General features: G+C 39.3%; 1 protein-coding gene across 1 annotated transcript in view; it reads right to left on the bottom strand.

Annotated features, from left to right (window-relative positions):
* Nucleotides 1-24,387, bottom strand: part of gna11b (guanine nucleotide binding protein (G protein), alpha 11b (Gq class)) — a 73,588-nt gene that overhangs the window by 36,913 nt on the left and 12,288 nt on the right. The window contains exons 2-4 of the mRNA XM_028816401.2: nt 4,284-4,468; nt 3,935-4,089; nt 1,739-1,867 (exon numbers count right to left, since the gene is read on the bottom strand). Coding sequence (XP_028672234.1) covers nt 1,739-1,867; nt 3,935-4,089; nt 4,284-4,468 — 469 coding nt within the window. The remainder of the gene's footprint in view (nt 1-1,738; nt 1,868-3,934; nt 4,090-4,283; nt 4,469-24,387) is intronic.

Here is a 24,387-nt window from a genome sequence, read left to right as displayed (position 1 = left end):
AGCACAAATATAGCTACATTATATGCATATACAGTGCATCCGGAAAGTATTCACAGCACATCACTTTTTCCACATTGTTATGTTACAGCCTTATTCCAAAATGGATTAAATTCATTTTTTTTCCTCCGAATTCTACACACAACACCCCAAAATGACAACGTGAAAAAAGTTTGAGATTTTTGCAAATTTATTAAAAATAAAAAAATTGAGAAAGCACATGTGCATAAGTATTCACAGCCTTTGCCATGAAGCTCAAAATTGAGCTTAGGTGCATCCTGTTTCCCTTGATCATCCTTGAGATGTTTCTGCAGCTTAATTGGAGTCCACCTGTGGTAAATTCAGTTGATTGGACATGATTTGGAAAGGCACACACCTGTCTATAGTCCCACAGTTGACAGTTCATGTCAGAGCACAAACCAAGAATGAAGTCAAAGGAATAGTCTGTAGACCTCCGAGACAGGATTGTCTCGAGGCACAAATCTGGGGAAGGTTACAGAAAAATTTCTGCTGCTTTGAAGGTCCCAATGAGCATAGTGGCCTCCATGATCCATAAGTGGAAGAAGTTCGAAACCACCAGGACTCTTCCTAGAGCTGGCCGGCCATCTAAACTGAGCGATCGGGGGAGAAGGGCCTTAGTCTGGGAGGTGACCAAGAACCCGATGGTCACTCTGTCAGAGCTCCAGAGGTCCTCTGTGGAGAGAGGAGAACCTTCCAGAAGGACAACCATCTCAGTAGCAATCCACCAATCAGGCCTGTATGGTAGAGTGGCCAGATGGAAGCCACTCCTTAGTAAAAGGCACATGGCAGCCCGCCTGGAGTTTGCCAAAAGGCACCTGAAGGACTCTCGGACCAGGAGAAAGAAAATTCTCTGGTCTGATGAGACAAAGATTGAACTCTTTGGTGTAAATGTCAGGCGTCACGTTTGGAGAAAACCAGACACTGCTCATCACCAGGCCAATACCATCCCTACAGTGAAGCATGGTGGTGGCAGCATCATGCTGTGGGGATATTTTTCAGCGGCAGGGACTGGGAGACTAGTCAGGATAAAGGGAAAGATGACTGCAGCAATGTACAGAGACATCCTGGATGAAAACCTGCTCCAGAGCGCTCTTGACCTCAGACTGGGGCGACGGTTCATCTTTCAGCAGGACAACGACCCTAAGCACACAGCCAAGATATCAAAGGAGTGGCTTCAGGACAACTCTGTGAATGTCCTTGAGTGGCCCAGCCAGAGCCCAGACTTGAATCCGATTGAACATCTCCGGAGAGATCTTAAAATGGCTGTGCACCGACGCTTCCCATCCAACCTGATGGAGCTTAAGAGGTGCTGCAAAGAGGAATGGGCGAAACTGGCCAAGGATAGGTGTGCCAAGCTTGTGGCATCATATTCAAAAAGACTTGAGGCTGTAATTGCTGCCAAAGGTGCATCGACAAAGTATTGAGCAAAGGCTGTGAATACTTATGTACATGTGATTTCTCAGTTTTTTTATTTTTAAGAAATTTGCAAAAAAATCTCAAGTAAACTTTTTTCACATTGTCATTATGGGGTGTTGTGTGTAGGAAAATTCTGAGGAAAAAAATGAATTTAATCCATTTTGGAATAAGGCTGTAACATAACAAAATGTGGAAAAAGTGATGCACTTGGAATACTTTCCAGATGCACTGTATATACGCACACACACACAAATACATTTATTTAAATAAATAAACACTCTTACAATTGATTTTGCAACACTACCTGAAAATGATGCTTTGCAAGTCAAAGGGATATTCAATAATCCCAGTTGTAGGAATTCGAACTCTTAATACATCTTGCTGGGTGGGAAGGTAGGAGGGCTCTGCAATTCGGTCTAGATCACTTAAATAGCTACAGAAGAGAGGGGTGGACAAGAACTCATTAAATCAAGGACACAACTACAGCATCACTTTTAAGTTGACCTTGCAGGGAATGAAGACCAATATTAATATTACATATTTGGCTAATGGTTTTAGATAGATAGATACAGTGGTGTGAAAAACTATTTGCCCCCTTCCTGATTTCTTATTCTTTTGCATGTTTGTCACACAAAATGTTTCTGATCATCAAACACATTTAACCATTAGTCAAATATAACACAAGTAAACACAAAATGCAGTTTTTAAAATGATGGTTTTTATTATTTAGGGAGAAAAAAAAATCCAAACCTACATGGCCCTGTGTGAAAAAGTAATTGCCCCCTTGTTAAAAAATAACCTAACTGTGGTGTATCACACCTGAGTTCAATTTCCGTAGCCACCCCCAGGCCTGATTACTGCCACACCTGTTTCAATCAAGAAATCACTTAAATAGGAGCTGCCTGACACAGAGAAGTAGACCAAAAGCACCTCAAAAGCTAGACATCATGCCAAGATCCAAAGAAATTCAGGAACAAATGAGAACAGAAGTAATTGAGATCTATAAGTCTGGTAAAGGTTATAAAGCCATTTCTAAAGCTTTGGGACTCCAGCGAACCACAGTGAGAGCCATTATCCACAAATGGCAAAAACATGGAACAGTGGTGAACCTTCCCAGGAGTGGCCGGCCGACCAAAATTACCCCAAGAGCGCAGAGACGACTCATCCGAGAGGTCACAAAAGACCCCAGGACAACGTCTAAAGAACTGCAGGCCTCACTTGCCTCAATTAAGGTCAGTGTTCACGACTCCACCATAAGAAAGAGACTGGGCAAAAACGGCCTGCATGGCAGATTTCCAAGACGCAAACCACTGTTAAGCAAAAAGAACATTAGGGCTCGTCTCAATTTTGCTAAGAAACATCTCAATGATTGCCAAGACTTTTGGGAAAATACCTTGTGGACTGATGAGACAAAAGTTGAACTTTTTGGAAGGCAAATGTCCTGTTACATCTGGCGTAAAAGGAACACAGCATTTCAGAAAAAGAACATCATACCAACAGTAAAATATGGTGGTGGTAGTGTGATGGTCTGGGGTTGTTTTCCTGCTTCAGGACCTGGAAGGCTTGCTGTGATAGATGGAACCATGAATTCTACTGTCTACCAAAAAATCCTGAAGGAGAATGTCCGGCCATCTGTTCGTCAACTCAAGCTGAAGCGATCTTGGGTGCTGCAACAGGACAATGACCCAAAACACACCAGCAAATCCACCTCTGAATGGCTGAAGAAAAACAAAATGAAGACTTTGGAGTGGCCTAGTCAAAGTCCTGATCTGAATCCAATTGAGATGCTATGGCATGACCTTAAAAAGGCGGTTCATGCTAGAAAACCCTCAAATAAAGCTGAATTACAACAATTTTGCAAAGATGAGTGGGCCAAAATTCCTCCAGAGCACTGTAAAAGACTCATTGCAAGTTATCGCAAACGCTTGATTGCAGTTATTGCTGCTAAGGGTGGCCCAACCAGTTATTAGGTTCAGGGGGCAATTACTTTTTCACACAGGGCCATGTAGGTTTGGATTTTTTCTTCTCCCTAAATAATAAAAACCACCATTTACAAACTGCATTTTGTGTTTACTTGTGTTATATTTGACTAATGGTTAAATGTGTTTGATGATCAGAAACATTTTGTGTGACAAACATGCAGAAGAATAAGAAATCAGGAAGGGGGCAAATAGTTTTTCACACCACTGTAGATGATAGATAGATAGATGATAGATAGATAGATGATAGATAGATAGAGATACTTTATTAATCCCGATGGGAAATTCACATTCTTCAGCAGCAGCATTTATCTAAGTGATATGAAATATTAGCATACAAGTACTACTATTTAAGTAAAACGGCAAGTCAGAAGCAGGAATTCCATGGTCATCTTGCAGTTTTAAAGGTCCAGAGTCATAGTCACTACAGCACACTGAAAGATTCCCTTCCTACGTATTAAATATCAGACACTTCAATATCCTTAATAGATTAGCAAAGTAACATCTAATAGCACACTTACTATTTAGTAGAATCAGACAACTGATATTCTCGCCTCCGGTCATAGCACTCTTGAATTCCGGGGTCATTCCATAACATTTTAATGGCATTTACATAGGGGAGCTCAAACGTTGAGACTTTTTCCACATCAACCTCTCGAACCAACAGTGCATTAGACTGCAAATTAAAGCAAACAGTAAAGTAGAATTCCATTTGCCTGCTCACCCAACCATCCCAATCAAATGAAACAAGGCACAAGATGGTACAGGCATAAGGGGACAGGTCACACACCTTCCAAAGTTCAGAATAGAAAGTTTTAAAATAGTGTTCAGCACTTCACACTCCATCCTAGCCCAAGTTAGACTACTTACCTTGTTCTGCTCATATTTATATGAGACATTCAAAGTCTCCATTGCACGGATCATGGACTGCATGGCAGTGAAGATATTCTGGTAGACCAGCTTAGTGAAACCTCTCTTGTCCTCATCAGAGTAGCCTGCTCCATGGATGATCCTCATCTGTTTGATAAAGGTGCTCTTTCCGCTCTCTCCTGTTCCTAAAACAGATACAACCATGAAGAACTATTAAACAGGCTTTATACAAAATTTGAGGTGAACTGCTGTCAGAATGCTTGCATATTCTGTCATGTACATCAACAGTAAAACATGCTCCCTCCCTCCCTCCCACTTTATTCACATTTCTCAACAGTGGAGATTATCTTCTCTAAATCATTTAACTCAAATTGGTTAAGATCATAAACTTAGTTCACCAGGGGGTTTCTACGTTCGTTTTAAGAGCAGTATGAAGCTCTACTGTTCTTTATGGAATTGAACAACACAAGGTTTTAAAAAAAATAAATAAATAAAAAAAAAATTTTTTAAATTAAATCATAGTCATGAAGGTGTATGCATAATGAAAGTTTCCTCAATACTGTATATTTCTGTTTATTGTGTGATATGGCTGAAGATGTTTCTGCTGAATGAACCCACATCTTAAAACAAAAATCTTGAGGGCACCAGTTAGGAAGTTTTTTTTTTTTTCTTTATTTCGCCTTATACAATTTCTTGTATTAGGAATTTGGTAGTTTTCGCATACCCCTTGGGGTCAGAGCGCAGGGTCAGCCATTGTACAGCGCCCCTGGAGCAATTACAGGTTAAGGGCCTTGCTCAACATTTAGTATAAATTAAATAATTGCATATTACCCATTACTTTATTGCCAACACTGTTAATCTCAAACTTGGCACTTCCAATTTGAAACATAAAATTGCTAAAGCTGACAATGTGTGGTGAACTTTTAAAAAACACACCACAGACTTTAAAAGCAACCACAGAAGAGGAAGCTGAAAGATGTGCGGTTTATAGGCAAAGTCCCAAGAACATCCTTATAGGTTAGCCACAGCATGTGCTATCACGTGCAAATTGTTTTCAGCCTCAAATAGCCTGGGACACAAAATCTTTGAGGTGATGTATGGAATATAAACATTAAAACTTATATATTGGAAGTCATTCTAAATCTATAATTCACATAACACTCAAACTGTACAGGTTTGGAACACCGATGTTCTTTTATGGTACCAATTCTTAACCCAGCTCATACTGTTTTGATGAGCCACTTTGGCTTAAATGACTCTGCTTAAGCAGTGAAAATGGTTTTGGGCAATCACTCTGCTCATAATGTCAGATTTAAAATGGATAGATCACTATCTGCCTTCCTGTCTACCCACCACCCCTGAATTTAAAAGGCAAATGACTTATAAGTGGCTAATGCCTGTCTGAATCCACACCTTTATGAAAGACCTGGTTTAAAATTAGGGAAGTCTGAATAACCAATTTGTGTTATGCACGCTTAGTGCTGGGCGGTATGATCACAATTCTATATCACGGTATTTTTCAAAATTATACCGGTTTCATGGTATTCAACGGTATTATTCTCTCCCCCCCCCCCCCCCCCATACATGAGTGGATGTTAACCACATTTTCCACTGCAATTACTGCAGTAGACTGGTTAAGAATAACCTATTCCACTGTCATGAGAATTGTACACTGTACAAAAAAAACAAACATTTTAATGTGCACACAAGTATTAATACAGGTTTGCATGGCTCCATAAAGTGATAGTTTGCAATAAAGTTGGAATTACTAGTTGGAATTTTGTGCCTTTGGTGAAAGAAGCCTTTACGGTTATCCACATTTATTGGTAAACTACTATGTTGTATTACTGTTTACACCCACTGTGCAATTTCCACTGACTGCCAGTCATTAATTTCTATTTCTAGCTTGTGCTGCCAATATGGTTGGTTGCTAAAGTTTTTTGTATGGAGTACTGTATTGCAGATGCACTGCTTTTGCATTTCAGTGCAGAAGTTCACCATTCTCCAACCCCCCCCCCCCCCCCCCCCCCTCAGAATGCTCCTACTCAATTATGTTTAGCAAGCTTTATTTTCTCTGAATGTGTCTGTTCTGCTGTCAGTGGCGCAAGGGCCAGACATTTACCTTAAATACTACTCAAGTATCTATTTGTAATTAACACGTCTCAAAGTTGAAGTCTACATCAGATGTTGCAATACAGCAAGGCAATTGAATGTCCCAGTGCAAATTTAACCATACAATTGTTAGATTGTTTAAGTTGTAGAAAATTTGAACAATTACATTCAGCTTACAGTTTTTATTTCTGTAGAGTACATTAACTAGACCCTCACTATGTCACACCTCATTTATTAAAAGGCATTTTTCCAAAATTTGATCCATTTAACTTTAAGATTTATTTTCATAAGCACCTTTATTAAACACAGGTGCAGTTAATTTGAAAATATCCTCAAGCTTTAAGAGCAAGACCTCAAAGTTATGAAAAGTAACCATGTTACGACAGAGTAAAAAAAATTAAGTTAGGTTGAGAATATCTCACAGATGTACAAATCCATATATTGATACCCATGCATTATCCTAATATACAAGACTGATTGATGTCCTTTTACAAGATGCAAGAGCACGACAATATTTTTTCTCTTTTTTTAAAAGCAGTTAAGCTAATGTATTAATGGGGGTTCTGCATAAATGCACATGTAAAATCTTGAGAATTATCAATCCATTCAAACTAGGTGCCAAGAAACCCACCTCATCAAAACCTGAACATTTTCCTATGTAAATGGTTTCCTATATTAAACATTTTTGAAATTTACTGCCGCCAGCTTCCATCTGTGCCCTTATGTTCAAATTTTTTATTTTTTTATTTTTTTACAGCAACATCTTGCATTTAAAATTGTCATTTTTACCTCCATCTGGGCCAACTAGAAAAAAAAAAAAAAAAAAAAAAATTGTACTCTTCGCAAAAAAAAAAATAAATATTAGGTCAGTGGATCCTCACTGTACTTTCTCTAGGACCGTGAAGGCCTCCTTACCCTGTGTATGTATGCTAAGTGGTACATAGCTTTTGAGATAAAGCCTAACAAACTGATTACACAGCTCAATATAGAGCTCTGAAGCCTGCTGGCCATTCTGATAGCTTCAACAAAAATTGTTGGACAGTAATTTACTTTTGCAAAGAATAAATAAAAAGCAGGTATATTTTAAAGCTTCAAGCCCAAAATTTGTTAAACTTTAATATTTAACGTCATTTGCCAAATGTTGTACCTACACAAAATCAGGTCGAGAGAGAGAGAGAGAGAGATACTTTATTAATCCCAATGGGAAATTCACATTCTCCAGCAGCAGCATACTGATACAAAAATCTTTTTAATCTTTAATCTTTTTACTCTAAGATATCTGTTACAGGACAAGCAGCATTTTTCAAGTTGAACATATTTCATCACAATCACAGTATACAGTTAGGTCCATAAATATATGGACTGAGACAACTTTTTTCTAATTTGGGTTCTGTACATTACCACAATTTTAAATGAAACGACTCAGATGCAGTTGAAGTGCAGACTTTCAGCTTTAATTCAGTGGGGTGAACAAAACGATTGCATAAAAATGTGAGGCAACTAAAGCATTTTTTAACACAATCCCTTCATTTCAGGGGCTCAAAAGTAATTGGAGAAATTAAACTGGAAATAAAATGTTCATTTCTAATACATGGTTGAAAACCCTTTGCTGACAATGACAGCCTGAAGTATTGAACTCATGGACATCACCAGATGCTGGGTTTCCTCCTTTTTAATGCTCTGCCAGGCCTTTACTGCAGAGGCTTTCAGTTGCCGTTTGTGGGCCTTTCTGTCCGAAGTTTAGTCTTCAACAAGTGAAATACATGCTCGATTGGGTTAAGATCATGTGACTGACTTGCCCATTCAAGAATTTTCCACTTCTTTGCTTTAATAAACTCCTGGGTTGCTTTGGCTGTATGTTTTGGGTCATCGTCCATCTGTATCATGAAACGCCGCCCAATCAATTTGACTGCATTTAGCTGGATCTGAGCAGACAGTACCTCTCTGAACACCTCAGAATTCATTCGGCTGCTTCTGTCCTGTGTCACATCATCAATAAACACTAGTGTCCCAGTGCCACTGGCAGCCATGCACGCCCAAGCCATCACACTGCCTCCACCCTGTTTTACAGATGATGTGGTATGTTTTGGATAATGAGCAGTTCCACACCTTCTCCATACTTTTTTCTTGCCATCATTCTGGTAGAGGTTGATCTTGGTTTCATCTGTTCAAAGAATGTTTTTCCAGAACTGTGCTGGCTTTTTAAGATGTTCTTTAGCAAAGTCCAATCTAGCCTTTCTATTCTTGAGGCTTATGAGTGGCTTGCACCTTGCAGTGCACCCTATGTATTTACCTTCATGCAGTCTTCTCTTTATGGTAGACTTGGATATCGATACGCCTACACCCTGGAGAGTGTTGTTCACTTGGTTGGCTGTTGTGAAGGGGTTTCTCTTCATCATGGAAATGATTCTGTGATCATCCACTACTGTTGTGTTCTATGGATGTCCAGGTCTTTTTGCATTGCTGAGTTCACCAGTGCTTGCTTTCTTTCTCAGGATGTACCAAACTGTAGATTTTGCCACCCGTAACATTGCAGCAATTTCTCTGATGGGTTTTTTCTGTTTTTGCAGGTTAAGGATGGCTTCTTTCACCTGCATGGAGAGCTCCTTTGGCCGCATGTTGTCTGTTCACAGCAAAATCTTCCACATGCAAGCACCACACCTCAAATCAACTCCAGGCCTTTTATCTGCTTAATTGATAATGACATAACGACGGACTTGCCCACACCTGCCCATGAAATAGCCTTTGAGTCAATTGTCCAATTACTTTTGAGCCCCTGAAATGAAGGGATTGTGTTAAAAAATGCTTTAGTTGCCTCACATTTTTATGCAATCGTTTTGTTCACCCCACTGAATTAAAGCTGAAAGTCTGCACTTCAACTGCATCTGAGATGTCTCATTTTAAATTCATTGTGGTAATGTACAGAACCAAAATTAGAAAAAAAAGTTGTCTCTGTCCAAATATTTATGGACCTAACTGTATATTAAATTTACCCCACTACATTGCACTCCAAAGTGAAGCATTTTTATAAATTTGAAAAATACCTTGTTTTTGCAGCTTACATTGGGCCGAAGGGTACACAGAACTGAACATTAAAAACAGACTTAAACTTTCCACATACATCTATTTCTTAAGGCAAGAGGTTATTGGATGTAAATCCGCATGTTGAGATTGTACAAATAAACAGTGTAAAACAGTGTATCCACATTGCTTTAGAAAGGGGGCGGGGGTAGAATGCAAACTACTTTAAGAGATTCTTCCATTTTAAAAGATAACCATCTCTGCTCCTCAGCTTGCCACTTCTCTCCCCTCCACAGCAACTTTTCACCCCCAAGGGGCATGGTATCCTCTAGTCCGTTTTGTAAATGCCACCAACACTCCCATCATTAGCTTATTTATCTGAATTCTGAATCCTGAAAGAAAAGTTATTTTAATTCTGCATTATTTCTGACTATGATGAAGATACACTTAGCATAATCACTGAACTGTATTTGCACAAGCCACATTATTCTGATGAAGAGCTCCACCAGATTGAAGAGGAAAGAAAAGAAGGGAGAGCAGAACTGGAATTGGGGGAGGGGAACAAAAGCAGCAACTGGTGATGTAACAACAACAGTTGTGAAGCTGTGACCACCGAGTTGAAGGGAGGTACTGCTTACAGCTTAAGGTGTGTCAGGGGATGAGGCTAAGCAAATAGGTATTAATAGGTGACATGATTGAACGCTTCAAAATTATGAAGGGAATTAGTAGGATACTTTAGCAAAATTTTTGTTCTTGCAGATGTATTTTAAGGTTAGCTTTCACAAAAACATTAGAAAAACCTCATCCCCTGACCCCCTGCCCCACATAGAGGATTATAGGCTCAATTTACCAAGTCATGTAGTAGGATAGTAGTACTTTAAAAAAACTGATGAGCTGATGATATTTTGTAGAAACTAAGTGAATATGATTGACAAGTTAAAAAAAAAAAAAATTCACAATTGTTTTAATCTAAATTCTTACTTTGTAGGTTACATGATTTTTCATTCACGGTTTTTAATTGCCCTGCATGCCAATCTTTGGTCACAACTTTTTCCATTTGGTATCCCCTTAGATTTATTTAGCCTTTCTGTTGTGGCATGCCTTAAGACTTTGGCAGAGCTAAAGTGCTTGCACTGAAATAGAAAGACAAGACAGAAGTTTGTCTTCTTAGCATTGCACATAATGCAGCTACAGTCACTGTACAAGCAAAAGGCAAAAAGCAGGTTATGAAGCCTTGTGCTGTGGTCAACTACAACAGCATGATGGTTAGCGTAGATCGGTGGATCAAGAATTGACTTTCTATCCCCGCTAAGAGGGGGAAGCAAAAGAAATATTACAAAAATAAATTGTCGTCCTGTGGAACAGTTTCGCCAGCTGTTTCTTTGTATAAGACATAGTGCATTTGGAATGTATCTCTCATGCAAACTTTACATGCCAGCTTGTACAATATAGCATGGCCCCACATCCACACTACCGCTAGAGAGACACAGTCAACTCGGCACATTACAGATCAATCCAGATTGTCTATTTGGCAGACATTTTATTGATTATATACCTCCAACAGAAGAGTGTGGGTGGGGGGGGGGGGGGGGGGGGGGGGGGAATTAAAAACACCATACAGAATCCAATTTGTTCCTGTGCAGTGTGCTATCCAAAAACTGATAAATCTAGAAATTAGAACACATTACATAGTACATGGAAATCAGACTAATTTGAAATTGAAAATCCTGAGACCAGACCTTGCTCTCTACACTCTAGGGCAAGCAATGCAGTCTGACTTGCTTCCTTGGCCACTTCCACACAAAAACTTCCATCACAACTATGCATCAGCTCAGACAGGGAACTAGTTATAGATAACAAAATTTGTAGCCTTATATTTTTAATAAAATAACCTACTTCTAACAGTTAAAAGCTTAGTTAAGCTAGAAAGTCTACTTACTTAAGTTACCAAAAACTACAATTAGGCTACAGTTTTGTTTTGTTTTTTTTTTTTAAATTTAACATTTACAAAACTTGTTCATTCAATATTATTTTAGTAGATGTATATTAGTTTTTGAAAATGTACCATGTCTTTTCTAATAAAAGTACTCACTCAGTACTTGGTAACAGCCTACTGTGCTCAATAAGTACAGTATCCCCAAACCCCCTCCCACCAGCAGAGGATATGTTCCATGGTCCAGCTCCCGGTTAGATGGGTGCAATCCATGATTAATACCCATTTACTGTTTTAAATCACACACTACGGACAAGGAGCACAAGAAAACGCTAGCACAAATTTCATCTTTTTTTTCATTTCACAAATTGATAATTTGTTCTTCTTGTATATTTTGGCAACCTCAATGTACACCTTTATCTTTCAATACTAAATATAGAATTTGGATTTCATCACTTAAATGAAGGTCACCTTCACTTAGGCTTAGCAGAATTGTTTGCATCACTACTGTTGAACTTTGAGGCCATAAGAAAAGTGAAAAGTTTTAATTTTAATTAAAAGCAAATAATTCATACAATCAATTCAAACTTAACAAAACCAAAAATTCAACCTCTACCCAAAAAGAAAGAGGAGAGCCAGCCAAAAAAGCAAATCTTTGAAGCAACAAGGAAGCAAGAGTATCCTTTTCCCCCAATATAGAAGCTTATTCAAAAATGTTATTGAAAGTTATATTTATAGAGCATACTGCGAGAATGGATTATGTTTACATTGTGGACGCTATAGCACGACTAAACAGTGACAGGGAGGCTTGCCGGTGTGAATGACTGGAAAAATAGTCAACGGAATCATTCATGCTGGATGCATTCAACACTGTTTAGCTAAATGGCTTGTGCGGTTAATTCAATTTTATGAATTTTTGGATTTATTTTTTCTTTTTCTTTCAAAACTGCAAGTAAATGATCCCATAGTTGGGAAAATCCACAGTTGAGGAAGGAGTATTGTACTTAAAATCAATATTGGCTCTCAAAATAATTGAATCTATCATCACAAACCAAGAATAACAGGTAGTCTTCTGCTTTCACTTTGGGCATTCATTCAGTCTTGGTCCCACATTTTTTTCCTCAATCTAGACTCAGTTATTTCTTAATTATCATTAATTTGCCAGTGTGTTGTAAAGTGAAAATTTAAAAATACTTTGTTCTTGCAGCAGTGGGGCTTTGGGGGGGGGGGGGGGGGGGGGGGCTGGGGTTAAACAAGCTCATAGGGGAAATCAAAAGGCCTTACTAATATATATATGTTCTCTTTGAAGCTGCAAAAAAAAAAAAAAAAAAAAAAAAAAAAAGTCATAGTAAGAGAACATGCTGTTCATGTTTATACCGCATCCTTGTGATAAAGGAAGGCAACCATAAATTTATTACAGCTTCATGGTCCTATTACCTGCTCGCATGTGTTCTAACAGCTGCTGTCATGACCCATTGGTCCTACTTTTGCTTCTGCAATTATATTTTTCAACAGTTATGTTCTGCCATGGCTTGCAAAAAGGCAGACGCACACAAAACGGGATTACTTTTCTAGTTGTCCTAAATGGTGCTTACTTACAAGTGGTCTACAGAGCGAGATTCACGCCACGTGGCAGCACAGTGAAAGAGAACAGGAGTTTTGTTGTACTTTGTACGCATAACAATAAACCTAACCTAAACTGATTACTCTGCATAGTAGTTTTAGTAAAAGCTTTAGACATTGAAAGTGCCAAACCACATTTTCTCTGCCTTTGTCAGAGCAAGAAATAGAGCAGATTAAAAGCACCACACACTAATCAACCTTTTTTTTTTATATATAAATGCAAGATGAGTTGCTGTTGCCAAGGATATGGTATTAAAAGAATTGAGGGCAACATGTTTAAATGAGTAAACTCACAGACACTCACTTATACCAATCAATCTTTAAATACATGGGGGGAAAATTTAAACTCATGCAGACCCTGGAACTGTGAGATATGAATGATAACTCTGAACCATCATTGTGCCAAAGTTAAAACATCGGTAGTAAACTAAACTAAACTTCAACTGGATTAAACATGAAACAGCGTTCAGCCCTCTTCCAAGGTCTGTGCGTTAACCCCGCGATGGGGATCGCTCCAGTCTTACGTCTGCTCTGCAATTCTGTCCTTATGATTTGACATATGCCCAGGCTTGATTTGGGTAGCGCATGCCACCACCTTGTGCTCTGACACACTCCACTCTCGGGAAGGGGAGGGAGAAGCAGGTTTCAATTTTTGATATTAAATACTGACGTAAATACGCTACAACCTCTTAAGAACATCTTTGAGCAAGAGGTCATGAAAAATTAATGCACTGAGAAGACAACCAAGATGCAGTCTTCCACCTGTAATTTGGTTTTACTTTGAGCACTGCCTATAAAGTCAGTTCAGTTCTTCTTGCATGCTACGAGCCTGTGTAGTATTCTCTGTCAATAGCTAAGTTTCCATCCAGTTTTTTGCGACGTTTTGTTATCGACAAACGGAATATACGTAAAAAAATGTGCGAAATTTGCTGTCTCCAGCCTGTTTCCATCAAACTGGCTTTTTATCGATAAAATGGTGTGGCGTGATGACGTCACCCCCCCCCCCCCCCCAAAACGAAGTGTCGCATAAGTTTTGTTGTATCGCGAAAAAAATCTGCCCTTGAGCCGTTTCCATACATAATTTTGTGTATGTCGCAAATTATCTACCTTTTGTTTTCCACGTTACACCCCCTCCACTAAACAAAGAAATGGAGAGATTATTCAGACAGTTTTTTGAAATTTGCCAGCTTACTGTTATTTCAGTTTCACAAATAATTGGAATTGTACATAATATCCGAAGACGACAGCAGAATGAAGCAGTTGCTTGTCTGATAGCCCTAGAGCTTGAAGAAAGTACCCCAGTGCGACGAAACCCACGGGTATGGGAGAGACGACGGAATAAGACCTTCTGGGAGGAGGTGGTGGAGGGACACTTCACAGAAAATCTCTGGCTGCAACATTTTATAATGACACGGCCGACGTTTGAGATGTTGTGTGGATTCATCAATCCTGATGTTGCGCCCATCACAGGTTGCCACCGACCACCGGTTCTAACCCAAAAACGGATTGCCATCGCCCTTTACAAGCTGGCAACCTGCGCCGAGTACTGTATAGAGTAGTTGGAGAAACTTTCGGGGTTAGTAAAACTACCGTCCATCGATGTGTATATGCTGTGTGCACCGCTATTAAAGAAAAATTAATGCGCCGTTATATCAGACTTCCGACTGTAGCGGAGGCCAATGAAATTGCATACCGCAATTCCTTGGTGCATCTTGTGCCACAGATTTACGGTACGCTGGATGGCACGCATGTGCCTATTCTTCCCCCGACGGAAGGCTACCGCGATTACATTAATCGCAAAGGGTGGCCATCTATTGTTCTCCAGGCCCTTGTTGATGACAGGTGCATGATACGAGACATTTGCGTTGGCACTCCTGGAAGTGCCCATGATGCAGCTGTGTTTGCAGCATCACATCTGTACAGGTGAGCCTACCTTTCAACATCCCTTCTCAGTGCGATAACAACTGAATTAGTACTGTAACCTGCTTCCCTTAAGGTTTTTAATTAAAACTGAAATTTGAATTAATACAAAATAACGACGTTTAATCAAAAAAAAAAAAAACTCTTCATCAGACCATGCAAACCGCTCCGCCATTCTCGTTTTGATTGCACGTGATGAAAATGTGACACATTTATTTGCGCTAAAGCCCTTTTTTCCGACAAAAAGTGTTTCCAATGTAGTTTTTGCGACATCTGAAGTATCGATATGGAATTTATGCGCTAAAGTTAAACGGAAAAATATTATGTCGACATGTACAACATTTTATCGATAATTAGCATTTCCATCAGCTATAAATCGGTAAAAAAATTTGAAGCGCTAAATATTTTTTCGCAAAAACTCCTTGGATGGAAACCTGGCTATAGATGTACATACATCCATTTCCAATCCAGAGGCAGCATATTTGCAAATTTAAAAAAAGAATACAAAATTGTAATGTGTGCCTTTTTCAGTTATTATTGCCCAACCATCTACAGAACAAATACTGCAATTCATGTCAGGATTTCAACATTCAATGTCAAAAGCAGCACTTGGAGATTAATTCAGAGGGTAGTGGATTCACCGCAGAAAGTAAAGGTTGCTGCAGGTAAGTATCAAGTAAAGCAAGTGGACAGTCAGTCTCTTTTAAAATGGTTGACTATCACAATGTTTTGCCTTCATAAAACATCATGGATGCACTGGTTTGCAATATTTACGTAATCTCAAGATGCAGATCATTACTCGATAACATTTTTGGCTTGAAAAATGGACACATTTGATCATAAGCCTTTTTTCTTTCGATGGACTCATATACCCACCAGCCCCATTGTAAGCTGCTGCAGATTTACTTTAGAACCAAATTTTGTGAGACAAATAGGATTTTTAAGAAATAACCAACATGAAAGATACCAAAAATTTAAGTTCAGCTAAATTCCTTAATTCTTGAAAATTAGTTCATAAATATAAAACAAATTAAAACACACAGCAAACTTCGCAGCCAACTTGGGAGCTTTTTTAGCCCTGGCCACTAAGCTATAGGTCAATAGCAGTCACTTAAAAGTAGATTTCGGCCACTGTCTGTTAATTCCATTTTGCAGTAGTTAACCCCTCCCCAGCTAAAATCATTAACCAATTTTTAGATAGAGAATTAATCCCAAGGGGAAATTCACATACTCCAGCAGCAGCATACTAATAAAGAAAATATTAAAGAGTGATAACAATGCAGGTATACAGACAATAACTTTGAATAATGTTAACGTATTGAAGAGCCGCATAGTATGGGGGAGTAACGATCTCCTCAGTCTGTCAGTTGAGCAGGACAGTGACAGCAGTCTGTCGCTGAAGCTGCTCCTCTGTCTGGAGATGATACTGTTTAGTGGATGCAGTGGATTCTCCATTATTGACAGGAGCCTGCTCAGTGCCCGTCGCTCTGCCACAGATGTCAAACTGTCCAGCTCCATGCCTACAATAGAGCCTGCTTTCCTCACCAGTTTGTCCAGGTGTGAGGAATCCCTCTTCTTTATGCTGCCTCCCCAGCACACCACCGCGTAGAAGAGGGCGCTCGCCACAACCGTCTGATAGAACATCTGTAGCATCTTATTGCAGATGTTGAAGGACACCAGCCTTCTAAGGAAGTATAGTCGGCTCTGTCCTTTCTTACACAGAGCATCGGTATTGGCAGTCCAGTCCAATTTATCATCCAGCTGCACTCCCAGGTATTTATAGGTCTGCACCCTCTGCACACAGTCACCTCTGATGATCACGGGGTCCATGAGGGGTCTGATCCTCCTAAAATCCACCACCAGCTCCTTGGTTTTGCTGGTGTTCAGGTGTAGGTGGTTTGAGTCGCACCATTTAACAAAGTCCTTGATTAGGTTCCTATACCCCTCCTCCTCCTGCCCACTCCTGAAGAAGCCCACGTTAGCAGTGTCGTCAGCGAACTTTTGCACGTAGCAGGACTCCCGAGTTGTACTGGAAGTCCGATGTATATAGGCTGAACAAGACCGGAGAAAGTACAGTCCCCTGCAGCGCTCCTGTGTTGCTGACCACAATGTCAGACCTGCAGTTCCCGAAATGCACATACTGAGGTCTGTTTGTAAGATAGTCCACAATCCATGCTACCAGGTATGAATCTATTCCCATCTCTATCAGCTTGTCCCTAAGGAGCAGAGGTTGGATGGTGTTGAAGGTGCTAGAGAAGTCCAGAAACATAATTCTTACAGCACCACTGCCTCTGACCAAGTGGGACAATATATGCATGATCACTTAATTCAACAGTTAGACAATGTCAAAAAAAATTACCTACACAGACTGTAGGCAGCAGCTATACCACATGCACTTCAGAACAGGTCATCCTCCTGAAGCTAAGTGTGTTTGTGCCCAGCCAATATTTGGGTAGGAGATCAACCAGGGAAAAGCTTGGGTTGCTGCTGGAAGAGATGCTGGCAGGGCCAGCAGGGGGTGCTTACCCTGTGGTCTGAACATGAATCCGAAACCCCCATTGCAGCAATGGTGGCACTGTGCTATAAACATGGCACTGTCCTCCGGACGAGACGTTAAAACTGAGGTTCTGACTCTGTACTCATTAAAGACCCCTGGGCTTCCTTCATAAACAGCAGGGTGTACCCCAATGTCCAGGCTAAAGTACCCTTCATGTCCTAGATATTCTGGGCCCCTAATCATCCCATCTCTAATTGGTTCTCTCGTCACTTCACCACCTAATAGTTCATGTGTGGTGAGCACACTGGTAAAAAAATGTGTGCCATCACATCATCCAGGTGGATGCTACACATTGGTGGTAGTTGAAGGGACTCCCTGCTCATTATGAAAGTGCTTTAAGTAGTGAGAAAAATGCTATATAAATGTAAAGATTAATTATTAGCTTGGAAAGAAAATGGCTGCGAGTGTTCATTTTGGAGAATTTTCAGAAAAAAATCTGTGTATATACACTTTCATGCTAAATGAGAGTTATGTAATGATAAAGGCACTTCCTACAGACTTTAATGAAGCTAACAGTTTAATATTGCTGATTCCGAAGACGTACTAACTCTTAAAGATGCAAATAAAATAAAGGTAGGTGCTTGGACCGTAACAAAACCAAAACTTCAAACTCGGATATTAAATTGAAATTTGGTACCATTTTCAATAGCCAACAGTATATAATGTAACTCAAAAAAAAAATTAAAATGGCAGCTCTATATGCACTAAAATCTTTATATTGTTAAAAAACAAAGAAAAAAAAGTTTGGTAATTAAATGCAAATACCTCAAGCATGCTACTTTTACAGAAATTGTAAAAAGAGTAAACAAAGTAAACAGGTTTATAGTTGCACATAAGAGCACAAGAAGGAGTAGCTCCACTGTTTATGCAATTGAGCACTGAAAAATTCAAGGGCCTTGCATTTTATAGTAAATGTGAGAAAATTTCATTTTTAGAAGTGCATGTAATAAATTAAAAGAAAACAGGACTCTTTGCAGCAAGGGTTTAAAAACTGAGGGAGCAACGGAGCCCTAGTGCTGAAGAGTTTATCACAAAATGCATAAAGTACACAGTACTAGCAATAACATTTACCTTTTGAAGTACTAGGGGGCTTCGGCCCCTGCTCGCTTCGCTCACCAACCCCCGTGTTTGGTTTCCGAATACACACTTAAGATTTTTCTTTCTTTGAATTGCTGCTATTTCATTAGTTTCAATTTTATTTCAGAACTTCGTTAAAAACAATATTTAGAATCTTTCAAGTCCCAACATGCTGAATCTTTAAATGAGGTCCTTGAGACATGTGTTTAATGACTTTGTACCATAATTCAAGATTGTTTTGTCTGTGCTGAAATTCCAAACAGAGAAACCTATCTACATCATCAGCAGTTAATAATTTTTTTTTGCAAAGTAACCAATAAATGCATGCGAGGTAAACCCCATTTTTAAAATACTCTGACTTAAACTTCAAAGCCTTACAATATTAACATACTTCTGACATATCACCTGTGTCCATATATTTGATCTCCATTACTCGCTTTGTCCTGCTTCCACCCCAATCCCCCCCCAAGGACACCTGGGGCCTCATGTTTAAAAGGTGAAATGTTGTGTACGAACATTTGCACGTTCAAATCGCGATGTATAAAACCTAAACTTGGCGTAAAGCCACGCACATTTCCACGGTACCTCATACCCTGGCGTACGCAATTTCTCCGCTCGGTTTTGCAGACTGGTGGCACCCAGTGTCACAGCAGTGCTACTGTTCCTGTGTGGTAACCCTTTCTATCTTAGACCCACATTCCTGACGTGGCTTTATAAATACACTGAAATTAACTGTATATTGTTTATTGGTGTAATGCATCTGATTGTAATTAACCTGTAGCAATATAATGGTCCAGGGAATAGCCATAGTATTACAAATACCATAACTGCTTTAGCGTTGTTACTCTCACTGTATCTTGTTCTTTCAGCTGCTCCCGTTAAGGGTTGCCACAGCAGATCATCTTTTTCCATATTACTCTCACTGCACCACTCAGAGTATTTATATCACTGTATCTGAGTGGGGAATCACAGCAGCAGCTGATCAGAAAGAGAATTATCGGTATACAGTTTCAAGCACACACTACCTTGGCCACGGCAAAACGCGTCAAAGTCTTTCCTGTATGGACCTCGCGTTTCAGAAACAGTTTCATCCCAAGAACTATAAACGCACTCAATTAAGTGCTCCTTATAGAACCGTTTGTACTTATAAGTACAATTACCCCACTGTAAACTTGCACTACAGTTATATTGCACAACCTGCGCCACTTTATAAAGCGCGTATGATGACGATATCATTTTTAAGATGAAATGCAGCAAAATATGTTGCTTATAGTATACAGATAAAACTTTAACTTCATTTAAATCAGTATTGTTAATAATTAAACATGTGAGGACACGGTGCCGCAGCGCAAGCTAGTTCATGGACAGCTCCTGCCTTGCGCTGTATTATTGCTGGTGCTGACGCAACACTGGAAAGATAGATGGATAGAATAATTAAACATGTACTACGAAGATATTTCCTTAAAAGTTTTGAAGAATCGGCGTTCTAAGCTTACAGATGGTTTAATGTCTATTACAGAGCTGATTGTGTGGCGATTGGGTATTTGGAGAATTGGAGGTTAGTACGTTTGAAAGAGACAGTACTTCATCGAAGGACGCGCATGGCGCAGCAAGCCTCTTGCGTGAGATATGAACAATCACTGTGCCACCGTGTTCCCATGTTTAATAACATGCTTTCACTCCTATCATCATGAAAGAGATATCACATATACACCTCAGTATTTTAATTATTCAGAGAGCTGTAATATCACGAATGTAATGGATTCTGTGTCCTGTCTGAGAAGGAGAAAGAACGGAAGCACGTAGTGATTCACACACATAGAAGATCAAACACAGAACAAAGCATTTAACGTGCTACTTTAGTTACGATGGGATTTGATAAAGTAGTAAAATAAACAATTTTAAGATGAAGTTTATGATGTTCTACTTTAATGACAAAATAAACTACGTGATTAAAATGGAAATTGAGATTAAATTTGACATTCCGTGCTTTTTTCCCCACTGTGTGTCCATTTGTTTTTCTCTGTACACTAATAAGCTTTCATATGATACAGACGGTCCACTACAAGTCGCCTTTTCATGCCGACTTTGATATGTGACAACTTTTTTTATTTCGGCACTGTGCGACTTTGTGAACTTGAGCTTTCGAGTTTCTCCGACACTATGTCACTCGATCAACTTTCTTTTGTTGATTATACCACCGTTTAAACCAACAAATAGTACGTTTTTCCTTTGCCTCCACTTGGTATTCGCTGAAATTCTTATATTTTCCCCCATGCTTTTCCTATTGTCTTTTCACAGAAGGCTATTTATATCGATTTGCATATTTAAAGAGGTATAATTCTGGGAGGAGTTGGGACAGGACAGAAGGCGCATGCACGTGCGTTACTTTTCACGCTGATCAGGATTTATGTAGTGGAAGAACGTGAAAGTTTGCGTTTGCACAAATTCTTGCATCTGGATTTCTCTGTGCATATGCACATTCCCGCTTTTGTGCTTACGCCATGTTATAGTGCGAGTTCCACGCACGCCGTTATACATGAGGCCCCAGGTCCATGGTGATTATTTTCCCTTTTTTCGAGTAATAATTTCCGTTTGTTTGTGCTACTGCGGTCTTTACTTTCTTTTTTTTGTTTTGTTGATACTTTCTAATTTTCCTGCTTTCATATTCTTTAACTTTCTCTGCATTTGTATTGCGCCATTTTTTTTTGAGCCTTTCGAATTCCACTGCTTTCATAATCTCTAACCTGCTCTGCATGTGTATAGCGCCAATGTTTTTGAACATCTTTATGAAGTTCTACTTTGTCTTTTATTCTGTCTTTTAATTCTGAGCCCGACTGGATGTGTCCCCCCCCCCCAATTCCACTTGTTCCGGGCTGATTATTACTTTCCTTATTTTCTGAATATGCACCTAGATGATTCTTTTTTGCATTTTTCTCTCTCCAGCGCTTTGAAGTCCCTTTTCTCCACGCTGCTCTTTCTTCGCTTAGTCGTCGATGTTTCATTTATAAACGTATTGTCCTTATGTGCTTTATATGCACTGAGGGCCCTCAATCTGTGTGTGCTCAAATCCTTTACACGACTGAGTGTTTTGCTGCCCGTGGTCTTATTTTGATATTGGTTGTAAGTAGGACATGTCTTGCAAGAATCTCATGTTCTACGTCCCCGGAAGACAGTCCCGAGTCAATCTCTTGGCACAAAGTCTCATGTTTAAGGTCCTCGCGAAACGCTCCGTGGACAATCTCTTTCGTCTCGCGGGTCTTTTAAGTGTCTTCCCGTGAAGGTCACGTCTCGTCTCCCTAGTCTCTCTCTCTCTCTCCCAGGAATTTTTTTTTTTTTATAATAGAATATTTTAGTCATAGATGACCCATGCACATCACAAAGTGCATTTAACAGACTGAAACAACAAACTAACTATTAAAGCCATCAGTGCAAAAACCCTAACAAGTGATAACAGTGACTAACACACATGAATAAGGTACTACACACTGAGGGAACTTTGGTTTGTTTTAAATTACCACGTGCAAAATTAGCAGTGCCTTTTTGTAAAGAAAAAGGTGACGGTATGCATATGTTGCATTTGGATCAAGTTTCAGGTGCTATGAAGATATACTGTATAGAGGCCGAGAGTGCTACATGTTATGTTGTTTCACCAAATAGACAAACCATAAAGTATAATAATTCTTTGTATTTATATAGCTCTTTACTCACTACTCAAAAAGCTTTGCAAACTTCACACAGAGAACCTGGGATGCAAGCCCAGCATCTCCTTACTGCAAGACAGCAATGCTACGATTACACTGCCTGTGCAGGCATATTGTACTTCAAAATATTGGAATTTTAAACTATCAAGCACAAACATTTCCAAACTTGAATATTAACCATAGGACAGTAATGAGTTCTACATTCTACAAAAAAAGAATACAAAGCAATCAGTGCTGAATTATATTGAGCTTTAAAGAAAATTCCATACTTTTTGCATGTTTTCATCAAATGCAGTCTTTCTAATTCATTGTTTGCTTTGAGGGTCAATGGCTGATCAGTATCCTCATAACAGCCATGAATCCAAAGGATCAAAGCGTATGAGTGGATGGGCAATCAATCGTATAAAGAGACACTGCTTGTCAGTAACGAGGCTCTCATTGGAGTAACAGATTCATCTGTTACTTTTGCCAAGGATATGGCATAATACAATTCAGATTTGTTCAGAGTCCTGGAGACCCTAGCCATCAAGCTGCCTCCCCACTACTGGCCATTCCACAGCTGAGCCAGTGTGGTGGGCCGGCCAATATGATGAAAAGACCCTTCTACCAGACAATTCCAAAGGCTATTAGAACACTCTAGATGAGAACATGCCATTCAGCCCAACAAAGCTTGCCAGTACTATCAACTTATTTCTTCCCAAAAACAAAAAAACAAAAAAAAAAAACACACACACCAGTTGAGTTTTGAAACTCCCTAACGTCTTACTGTCTACCACACTACTTGGAAGCTTATTCCAAGTGTCTATTGTTCTTTGTGTAAAGAAAAACTTCCTAATGTTTGTGTGAAATTTACCCTAAACAACTTTCCAACTGTGTCCCCGTGTTCTTGATGAACAACAGTCTCGATCCACTGTACTGATTCCCTTCATAATTTTAAACACTTCAATCATGTCACCTCTTAATCTTCTTTTGCTTAAACTGTAAAGGCTCAGCTCTTTTAATCTTTCCTCATAATTCAACCCCTGTAGCCCTGGAATCAGCCTAGTCGCTCTTCTCGACCTTTTCTAGTGCTGCTATGTCCTTTTTGTAGCCTGGAGACCAAAACTACACACAGTACTCAATATGAGGCCTCACCAGTGTGTTATAAAGGTTGAGCATAACCTCCTTGGACTTGTACTCCACACATCGTGTTATATCTAACATTCTGTTAGCCTTCTTAATGGCTTCTGAACACTGTCGGGAAGTCGATAGCTTAGAGTCCACTAGGACTCCTAAATCCTTCTCATAAGGTGTACTCTCGATTTTCTGACCGCCCATTGTGTATTCAAACCTATATTCCTAATCTTAAATCTTTATATTTTGTTGTCTCTGAGGTTAAATAGTCTTAATTTCATATTTTAGATTTTAAATTACCCTAATACAAATCGATTATTCTAATGGGATAAATATACCTAATCTGGAAGATAAATGTTATGGGTTCTTAAAGGCCTGATAAATAATTGATAAAAAGTAGGGTAGTGAAAATTATAAAGGGTAGGGTTTAGAGAATCTTTATTATCAATTAAGATACACAAATTAATTTTTATATCCATAAGCATGTGAACCCGTGCAATAGCTTCCTCTTAGTAAGAGGAAGCATCCTCCAACTAACCTAACATTTTTACTTCCTATGTGTAATTCTTTACCTTTACTGACATTAAAATTTCATCGGTCACAAATCTGCCCAAGCCTGTATGCTGTCCAAGTCCTTCTGTAATGATAACGGATTCCAAATTATCTGCCAATACACCTATCTTGGTATCATCAGCAAACTTAACCAACTTGTTACTTATATTCCTATCTAAATCATTTATATATAAAAAAATAGCAACGGCCCTAGCATTGACCCCTGTGGAACACCACTCTTAACATCGGCTAATTCTGAAGAGGTTCCTCGCACCATCACCCTCTGCTTCCTGTGTCTGAGCGAATTCTGCACCCATCTAAAAAACAACATCACACTCCCACTTTTAATTTGATGCCCAACCTCTCATGTGGCACCTTATCAAATGCTTTCTGAAGCTCCTCTGTCACAGTATAAAATTAGTTTGCTACATGAGGGCAGTTTGTAATAGCTGCTAGTGGGTTGTCAATGAATTTAAAAAGGCAAAACTTGGT

The sequence above is a fragment of the Erpetoichthys calabaricus genome, chromosome 12 (genome assembly GCF_900747795.2).
Source record: "Erpetoichthys calabaricus chromosome 12, fErpCal1.3, whole genome shotgun sequence".
NCBI lineage: Eukaryota > Metazoa > Chordata > Cladistia > Polypteriformes > Polypteridae > Erpetoichthys > Erpetoichthys calabaricus.
The sequence above is the reverse complement of the archived record's forward strand: the minus strand, read 5'-3'. Positions and strand labels throughout refer to the sequence as shown.